Source organism: Lactuca serriola, chromosome 1 (genome assembly GCF_051521515.1).
Source record: "Lactuca serriola cultivar US96UC23 chromosome 1, Lser_US96UC23_V15, whole genome shotgun sequence".
NCBI classification, from domain to species: domain Eukaryota; kingdom Viridiplantae; phylum Streptophyta; class Magnoliopsida; order Asterales; family Asteraceae; genus Lactuca; species Lactuca serriola.
Window position 1 is genome coordinate 191,317,822 of NC_136408.1, and position 10,375 is coordinate 191,328,196.

Below are 10,375 nucleotides of genomic sequence, written 5' to 3' on the forward strand. Positions count from 1 at the left end.
GGTGAGATCATAAGTATTTTAGTGTCTTAATTTGTATGTAAGAAGTTGTTTGTAAATGAACTGTAAGTATGAAAATGTTTGTAAATGAACTGTAAGTATGAAAATGTTTGTAAAACTACTGTAAATGTTTGAAAAACCTAGAAATCCCTATGATTCCTACTTTATATAAAGGTGTCTTATACCAAGACTTAACTGTTCTCAATGTAGTCTTCTACCAAGACTTAAATGCTCTAAATGTTCGTTTCTTGTAAAAGTATGTAATTTTCCCAAGTGTAACTGTCATTATCAAAATATAGTTTTTACATTAAAGGTTTAAGTGAAAAGATCACAAAATATATGTAAGGGGAAAATAAATGTAGTACTGTAGTGTAGTGCTGTAAGAACAACTGTTGTACTAACTATCTTAAACCGGATTTATATTAAGGCATCATGTGATTAATTGCACCATACTATCGACTGGTAACAACGGCATACGGATGGTCATAATAATGGAATGACGTTTGGCACCCGCAGACCTGCAGGTCCGGCTGTAGCTAGCAGCAAGGTGTAGGATAGTCAATCCAGTATAGATCTATACGCAAACTCACGCTTTCCCTCCAAGAGAATTCTGGCTACAACTCGGGCCATGACATTTAAGGCATGCTCCGATACAGTGGATCACAATTTTATTAACGTATTAATGTAAGTGTAATGTAATGAACTGTTCTAGTTGTAATGTACGTGCTCTCTACCTAGCAAGTATAGTAATGTAATCATTCTAGTATAGTTGTATATGTTCTTCTCTAGTAGTATGTATTGACTCATGAATGAACTGACTCATAGTATGATATCGCGTTCTAGTAATAGTTATAGTATCTTCCTAAACTACCCATATGGTAGTTTACTAGTAATCTAACTGGTACGTATGAACATGGATGTATACCCTTGCTACCCAAGGGCATAGGATGAACTGGAAGGACCCTTTTATGACTATATATGTACACATGATATATAACTAATATTTAAATGACTTTCGGATGAATACTCGATATCCCACAAGACCACGTCTCAAGCGCGAAAAGGAAATAGGGTGGATAGCCTTCCTAAGTCTTTTAAACATTTTTTATATAACTATACATATAGAGGCATGCAATTTATAATATAAAAGCATAAATAAGTTTTGTAAAACATTTGAACATAATTATTATCTTCAGAAAAGATCGACTTGATTTCAATCTATAAAATAGTTTGAAGGCATAAATTTGATAAAACAGTTTAAGTATAAGGAAACATTTGTTTGAAACATAGTTGTAAATAAGTTTGAAATGTGATATACAGAGTAAAATGTACAGTGTAATAAAGAGTTTAAAACATATAAAATGTTTATAAAAATCAGTTGAAGGAAACTGTTTGATAAAACGGCTAATGTGTAGTAAATCATTTGAATGCTGCATATTAATCACATGTGATTGATATAATAACTAGCATTATTCTACTTATTAATCACATGTGATTGATATAATAACTAGCATGATTCTACTTGTATCCCCCCCATAAAACATTTAAAAATAGTTTAAAACATTAATTAAGGGGTATGAACTCACCTGCAGTAGGTGACTGGAATTGAATGAACTGTTATCGTAAGGAATTATCAGACAAGTGCTTGGTGTCAAGTGAAGACTTTAGACACACACAATGATCCTAATTACATATGAAGACATATGTATATAAATAATTAGTGATTAAAACACTAATTATACAAGTATAAACATTTAAACGCAAGGAAAACACTTTTGGTCAAGTGCTAGGAGGCTAATGGGTTGCAACAAAGGAGTGCAATGCCCCTAATGGGAGTTTAAGGTCTAATGACCATATGTCTTGGAGTTTACGGCCCAGGGGAGTAAACTCCTGGCCGTAAACTCTCACTAAGGTCTCTAAATGAAGCTTAGAATTAATACAACTATAGTGGTGAATTGTTTCAAGGCTAAATCAAGTGTTTGGGCTTCCTTTTAACTCTTTTAAGGAGTTTACGGCCTTGGGACCATATTCCCTTGGAGTTTACTGCCGTAAACTCCCTTGGGATAGTGTTTATGGTGTTTTCAAGCCTCTAAATTAACTAGGAACTAAACTAGGCTTTTGTACATGGCTTTAGAAGAGTTTATGACACCATTTGGCACCATTTTATGGAGTTCACGGCCCTAGAACCTTTTGGGCCATGAACACCTTACTCTTGGTGTTCTAAGTGTGTTAGCTAGTCCAAAACTCATTTAGGTACATGCCCAAATCAGTCTCTTGGCTTAAGGAAGGTTTTAAGGGCATTTTGGCACTTAAACATGGAGTTCACGGCCCAAGAACACCCTTGGCCGTGAACTCACTTGTCATCATTGATTTTAATTGTTTTTGGTGTCCTAAACATGCAATGGTGGGTTCTAGTTCGAGTTCTAAAGCTTTGAGGCTCATTGGAACACTTTAGGACCTTAAAATGGAGTTTACTCCCCAAGTGTTGTTGGGCGGTAAACTCCCAAATCTTGGGGTCTTAATCCGATTTTGATGTTTTCTAGTCATATACATACTAGCATACAAGTCTAAGGTAGTTACAAATCACGGTGAAATGACTAGGTAGCATTTAAGCCACATATTGGAGTTTACTCTCCAAGAACGTTCTTGGACGGTAAACTCCCGAATCTCACAGATTTGATATGTAATTGTTGTTTCTAAACACAATCTAAGCTATATAACATAACTAGATCGAAGTACTCACAATTTGGGATAAAAACCCGAAGATCCGTGAGAGAGAATTTTGACTTTTCTCTAAATGGAATTCAACAAATGAACCAATTTGGTTCAGAATTCTATTTATAGTCCTGAGATATTTTTGGTAGAAAATATTTTTATTCCTGGAACGAACTCTAATGTCCTAGAGTATTAGAATAACAGTGTTGCACAAAACCCTAGTGCATCCACTCTCCTAATATCTCCTTAAGTGTAAAATCCTGAAAACTGCCAAACTTATACTCGAAATCTGAGTTTTCACTGTAATTGTTCTACATCTATTGGCTTGATATCGTTTGTTCAGAATGGAAATTTCGGGTTGTCACAATATTGCTGAACAAGTGAGGGTGTGAAATGGTGGCTGCGACCACTCGCCACCGCCAGCCACCACAAGGTGGCTATATGTGCATTTTATTTTTGATGTGTTATTTTGGGTTAAGCATTGTAAAATGTAATTAGAGATTAGTATAATGAAAAGAAAACTCAAACCACCACCGTAGGGTGGTGGCTACCGCTACAAGCCGCCGTGTTGGGTGGCGGTGTGTTCGTTGTGTTTGATTCGTTGGGTTGTTTGGACAAAGGGACTAAACCCTAATGGGCCTAATGAACCCTAATTGATCAAAAGACCTAGCTATTGGGCTAAGATGGGGTTGGAAACCCTAATTAGAGTTTAGAAAACCCTATTATTGGATTTATGGGCCTTGGACTTATTAGGATCCACTTTTGGGCCATTGGAACGGAGTTGTGAATTACACCCAATCACACCATATGACTTATCTAGTAAAGTGATGGACTTTATGGATTAAGTCCTTAATGGGTTAAGTGAGAAACACTTAACCCTAATCGTCATTTTATGTGAAACCCTAATTTCACTTGGGCTTTGGTGTTTGGGCCAATAATGAGCCATCCAAGAATAATCATATGGACTAGAATAATTGGATGTGCTTTAGGGTAAGGCCCACATGAGAGGTTGGGCCCAATTTAGAAATTGGGCCATAGATGGGCCATTATTTGGGTCTTAATGATTATATGATATTGGGCCATTAGAATGTCAAATGTTGGACTAGAATAAATGGTTGGGCCTTAGAATAAGACCATGTAAACGTTTGGGCCCAATTTAGAAAATTGGGTCGTATGTTGGGCTTTGACTCATAGTTGAATGTTGGGCCTTTGGATTGGGCTTTAGGCTTGGATCAAGCTAAGATTGGGGTAAAGTAGTCCTTTACCCCAAGCATGGACTTATAGTTATGTGTTGGAACCTAACTATTAACTGGGTGTTATTTTGATGTTGACAGTTCGGGAACCTGTCATCCAGCAGATGGGGTTGGGTGCGGGACTTTAGCAGTGTGTGGTCAGTTACCTTCCAGTACAAGTGGGTCTAAGGCCATAATGCCGGCCTACTAGGAGTTGTTTGTTAGATGATTGTCTTTGTGATAATTATCTGGTATGCTCTTATTTGTTATGTTTGTGTGTTAGGATGCTATGTGGTACATGTTAGTAGTAGTAGGGGTGAAATAGTCCCCGGTTATCGGTTGAAAGATACCGAAGGGGTCGTTAGAACCCATACATGCCTAGCAGTATGTTTATGTTATGTATTATGTGGTAGTGGTAGGGGGTGAAATAGTCCCCGTTATCTGGTTGAAACAGACCGAAGAGGAGGCCATCACCCAAATATGCTAGGCAGTTATCCGGTTGAAATAGACTGAAGGGGAGGCCAGCACCCAGATATGCTCGGCAGTATCCGGTCGTTAGGACCGAAGGGGTAGTTCGGGCACCCGGATATGCCTGACAATACGTGTATTGTATGGTATGTGGTATGATGGGGGAACTCACTAAGCTTTGTGCTTACGGTTTTCAGTTTTGATTTCAGGTACTTCGTTTTCAAAGGAAAGGAGTTGGCTCGATCGCAGCGCATCACACTATGTTTTCCGCACATGAGATCTGTTGGATTACACTATGATATTATTTCATGATAACATGTTTGACTATGGACACTATGGTTTTGACATGTGATGTTATTATGGATGTTTTACTACTTATGGTTTTATAATAACTTATTTAAAAATGAAATTTTTTGGCTTTAAATTTTGGGATGTTACAAAATTCAACATTTCATTGCATATGGCTCCTATCATAATTTCATCATTCATGTGTCTTTCAAAATTGATGCTCGAGTAATCGACTCCCCATTCTACACTTCGTCACTTTAACTTCTCAAGTATCATCATACTCTACCTCTTTCTATTTCTTATCCCTTTCTTGAATGCACAACCAACTTTTATATCAATTGATTTTTGCGTCCTTTGGTCACAGTTCGAGTGACCCATAGTACTCTAAGGCAAATTCGTGTCTTCCACATTTACTCATAATAAAATCTCCCATTATCATAAATCTATCTGCTCTTTGTCTAGTTGTCGATTCCAGTTAGCAGCAATACCAAAACCTAGTACTAAATTGTACTTGAGTGTGCTCGGTTCGTATCTTTAATTTTCACAACTTATGAGTTATAAATATTGTATCATTGGTTCGTTCATTTCACCCATAATTCCAAGTACCACATGTTGTTCTTACTATGCCCCCAAAATACTATGAGATCTTGTAACATCACATCATCACATTTCCATGTCCTTCTTACCATCTACCCATTGAAAGAAATGAGGGTATTTCTTTTAAGGTCCAAATTACCCTTTGATTATCTCATGGTAGTAGTTCTTCTATATTCCATTATGTGAAATCGTCTTCCTACTTTATTGATCATACAACACCTTCTAGATTCCTTCTCTTTCATCATCAAACTATTACACATTGAAGTCTTACTACTTCTGTCGCCCGCATCACATTCTATGTGTAATTTTAACTTCTCATAACAATTTACAGGACTTGTAAGTAGGGCTTACAAAGTTCCTCCTGTTAAATTGTTTATCATAGTAGTCTAGTACGCTAGGGTAAGGTACTCTCTTGGACTTATCATTGTCATTTTAAGTTTCCATTATGTTTAAGACTTGAGACAATATTCATATAATTTTTCTTCTTTCACGACCCAAAAGTACCTTCAGGTATCTCACACTACACTTCTTTCCTTGTAGTGACTCTACTCTTCACTCACTAGTCTAGTGCATTAGGTTAATGCACCATTTCTCGAATTTTACTAGTGTCTTGGCTTCATAAGGACACCCTTCCTCCACAGCTACCACAACACTCATCACTTGGTATTGTTGACATCTGGTTTCCAACTCCTTAGGATCCCAAAAGATCTCATTAAGTCAACATCATCATACTCATTGTCAAGCTATCATGATCGCGCTTTCGTGTACTATCTCGCTTTCTTCATCATATTACACTTTCGCCAACTTAGCCATTGGCTCGCTTTCCCGTGTCGATAAACACATCAAATCATTATCATTCATCTAAGGATGGAGTTCATGATTCCATTCCATTCATTTCTCAATCAACATACTTGTAACTTGAAGTTATCACTCATATGTTGTAACAAAAGCTCGTCCCTAATTACCAACTCCAACTAATTTTCTTAATCATGACTTTGGAGTTCCAGTTCTTGTCCCATTTTAGACTTTTTCAAAAAGTCAATCATGTCCTTTTTGAACTAAATGTTTGTTAACAATTTAAATAGCTCAATTCAATTCATTCCTTAGCGTTTCTAATACAACACCAATGATATTAAAAGGGTATAAACTCAATTTCAACCATATATCAAATGTATCCAAAGTAATTTTTCATTTTCATACTAGCTATTTGACTTTGACAGAAAAGTCAAACCTCTCAAATATTTCCATTATCCATTAACATGTATTAAATTCCTTCATGACTCTTATTTATAAGGCATGCGTTCATTAAGACCCTAACTCACCTGAATCATTACCACATTTCACAAAACCCCTCCATGGTTCCACATTTCACATTTCCATTAACATGTGTTAAATTCCTTCACGAGTCCTCTTTGTTGATCGGTGGTGGCGATGCTGGTATCTTTTTTTAGAATGAGAAGGTGAAAGGACTAATGTAGCATGAGAGAGAGAGAGAGAGAGAGAGAGAGAGAGAGATGGGTGAGTGATGTTTTTTTTTAATGAAAGAAAAAGAAAATAAATAAAATTAAAAAGGGTATATTTGTTAATTATAGGTACCAAAACCACACAAGGTATCAGAAATTGAACCAATGATGCATCACCAAACTTTTTTGGACCATTGAGACCATTTTTGAGATTTTTGACAACCATAGAGATCTTTTTTGAGATTTTGTCTTAAAACCATGATTAGAAACTAGTTTTTTATTTGTAAAAAATAACAACCTAAAATAATTTTTGGAAACTAAATTAGCTTTAGCTTTTCGAAATAACTATTTCTCACATATTTCGAATATGCCGCTTGAACGCTATAGTGTGTCGGGACGACGGAACAGATAATATTAATATATAAATAAGCATATCCATATATTCATATATAAGTATATTAATATATGAATAAGTAAGTGTCTATTCACACATAATTATTCATAGATACATAACGAATATTCATTTATGCATAAATATATTCATATATGAATAATTATGTGTCTAGTGATTATTCATATATGAATATATTTATTCGTATATGAATATTATTTGTTTTTTTCTTCCCTGTACGCTGAAGCACTTAAGCGACATATTTAAAATATGCGAGCTTATACTTAGCTTTATATTCTCATATGAATATTACATTTCTCCGTCGCGTCGATATGCATGCGGGTTTTACGGCAAAAAGAAATATGTGTCCTAGATTTGTCTCCGTATTCTCGATTTTATAGTTAGTTTTGGTTTTAACCTTCCTTTCCTATATAGATTAGTAAATATATGGACATAGTTAAAAATACAATTATAATTTTTTTTTTAATAATTCGAAGGCAATGAAATAATAATATTCAGATATATCCACTACTAAACTTAGCAAACACTTGTAATTCAGTCCAACAAACACAACCGCACTTTCTGAGAATTAAAGGACAAAAAAAGAAAAGAATTGGTCCCCTCCAATTTAGAATAGCATGACAGCAAAAGCAGAGGTGTAGGACCCATCTAAATATGAAAAGAAGAAAGAAAGTGCCTGCTCACAAGATCCATGGCGGGCCTTTGCGTTTGAACTTGAAAGATAGCATAGCAATCATGATTCATTAACCACGACTCCATAAAACAAACCACCTCCAAATGGCCACTTCCCCACTATCGATATCTCTAACCGTCCACCGCCAACTCCTTTCCACTAAAACTCACACATCAAACCTTCCAAATCAAGATAACGAATTTGGGTTTGATCAAAATGAAGAAATCGGGTAGAAAGAAAACCAGCCAAACGGTGTCTTCTTCAACCTCAAATGTCTTCTCCAAATTATGGATTTCAAGATTCAAGAACACAAAAGGATGTGAAGGACCCCAACCAGAACCTGAATCTTCAGACTGCAAAACGAAAGCAAACCACATACCATTACCAAAGCAATGTTCAAATAGTGATGGTTTTTACTGGAGGCTTTCATTTGGGAAAGAAAATGATGAAGGTGACGAGAGTTTGTGTAGTTCAGATAACAAACTCAATGTTTCTCCGGTAGGTTATGGAAGCTCCGGCAACATGATCTTTGACCAAACAAAAATAAGAGATTTGATCAGTGGCGATGCAGATGAAGATTTTCGCAAGTCTCCAGAAGATTGCACTTTCGAAGATCCAAACTTGGAGGAGGAATGGCAGAAGGTGAAAAACATGAAAATCAATGAGATCAAGTCAAACGATCAGAACCATCGGAAATCTTTTCATATAAGCAGAAAGCATGGTGGTAACGTCAAATGTCATTCTCCAAGAACAATTGCTAAGGCTGCATACAAGATCAAAGCTCTTGAAGACGTGAAGAAACCATTGATGAAGACAAAGGAGAGAGTGACTGAAGATGCATTCAGGACCAGTCTTGATAGTTTTGCCATTGTGAAAACTTCATTTCATCCAGAGCAGGATTTCAGAGACTCGATGATAGAAATGATAATGGAGAAGCGAATTAGGAAAGCAGAAGAGCTTGAGGAACTTTTGGCTTGTTATTTGACATTAAATTGTGATGGATATCATGATCTAATTGTTAAGGTCTTTCGACAGGTATGGTTCGAACTGAACCATCTTCACTTTAATCAAATCTAGACTTTTGAACTTTTTAGCTTACATGTAATGGATATTTGTACATCTGTAGCTGTTATTTCCATCATGTCTGTTTGTATCCATCATTTCACTATCTTAAGAGAATGGGATCAAACCTGGTGACTACATTTTCTCAAGTTAATCATAATTTCTAAGTGTTAATTATTAGCTTTGCAGACATTGTTAGTTACTTTCTATGATGGCTGTAGGACGGATTGGTGAGGATCACATTTACCTCTTTTTAGAAGAACTCCGAAAAAGTAGACATTTGTTGTTGCTTACGTCAATGTTCAACCTTGTGGTAGTTTTTAAGTCACTCGGTAATATTGGCATCATGGCATGTATTTTGCAGAATCTGTTTCAGAAAATAAAGTCCAAGTTTAAATAAGGAAAAACCACAATCATATCATTTTTGCATACAAGGAGTCAAGGACTCTTGACTGAGTTGACCAATATGATTTTTAAATTCCACGTAAAATCTTATAGGACTACATGATTGATCAAAATGGATATTAGAGCTATTGGGTCGTTTAGTTGTCTTTGGTTGTGTTAGTCCTTGAGTTAGTCAAAATGTGATCGAGATTTTTAGTGATTCCAGATTAATATGAAAATCTTTTACTGAGACAGACCAAAAATCAACAGGAGTACAGCAGCAGTGATGCTTTCTTAAGATTTAAAACTATAGATATTGGGTTTTTGGTTTTTTTTTTTTGTTTTTATTTATTTATTGAAAAGTCAAGGGAGTGAAAAATGAGAAGAAAAAAAGGAAATAACAAAAGCAGATAAGATTAATACATGAAATCTTGAAAGTGGGTGCCAACAATATAACCAAGTGGGGACATCATCTTCAATTTAATAAAAAATAAGAATTTTATCTAAATCATGAGGTGGGACCCACTTGCAAATGGGGTCCATGCACCCAATGTCTTCTATACCACCTCCGCCCCGTAGTTTGTTGTTACTGAATATTTCTTAGATTAGTCTAATGACTCTTTAGCTCGTATGCGTACATCTTTGTTTTATTAGTGTGTAGATCTAATTTACACTAATATTAGTATGTGCTTGGATTTACACACGTATTAGAGAGAAAAAGAAAACGAGAGAAAAGGTCAAACACGAGTGCAAGAGAGAGTGATAAACACAAGAGCAACAAAGATCGATTGTGAAAAACGAATTACACTATAGAGTGATGGCAGAAGCAAACAACCAAAATTTTGCCAACCCTAGCATCCCTTCGTTCGATGTCCACTACGAACATTGGGCCAAGCTAATGAAAGAATTTCTGCTCTCCAAGGAATATGGGAGCTAGGTACAAAATGTTGTAGCAACCGGTCGTGAAGAGGAGATTTATCAACAAATGATAAAAGATCGAGAGATTAAGAACTACATTTATCAAGCCATCCATTGAGAAAATTTGGAGACAGTTATAGAAAGATGATGCATCCAAACAAATATG

At 35.9% G+C, this 10,375-nt stretch overlaps 1 protein-coding gene across 1 annotated transcript; it reads left to right on the forward strand.

Moving 5' to 3' along the window:
• The first annotated feature begins 7,834 nt into the window (after positions 1-7,834).
• LOC145072310 (uncharacterized) lies at positions 7,835-9,087 on the forward strand. The gene has a single exon (XM_079018715.1). It carries the CDS (start codon positions 8,062-8,064, stop codon positions 8,920-8,922), a length of 861 nt encoding a protein of 286 aa, XP_078874841.1. The 5' UTR covers positions 7,835-8,061; the 3' UTR covers positions 8,923-9,087.
• Positions 9,088-10,375: the final 1,288 nt, after the last annotated feature.

Bases quoted from the DNA above. Each gene is read 5' to 3' on its own strand.
- LOC145072310 (XM_079018715.1), top strand. From the start codon at position 8,062: ATGAAGAAATCGGGTAGAAAGAAAACCAGCCAAACGGTGTCTTCTTCA.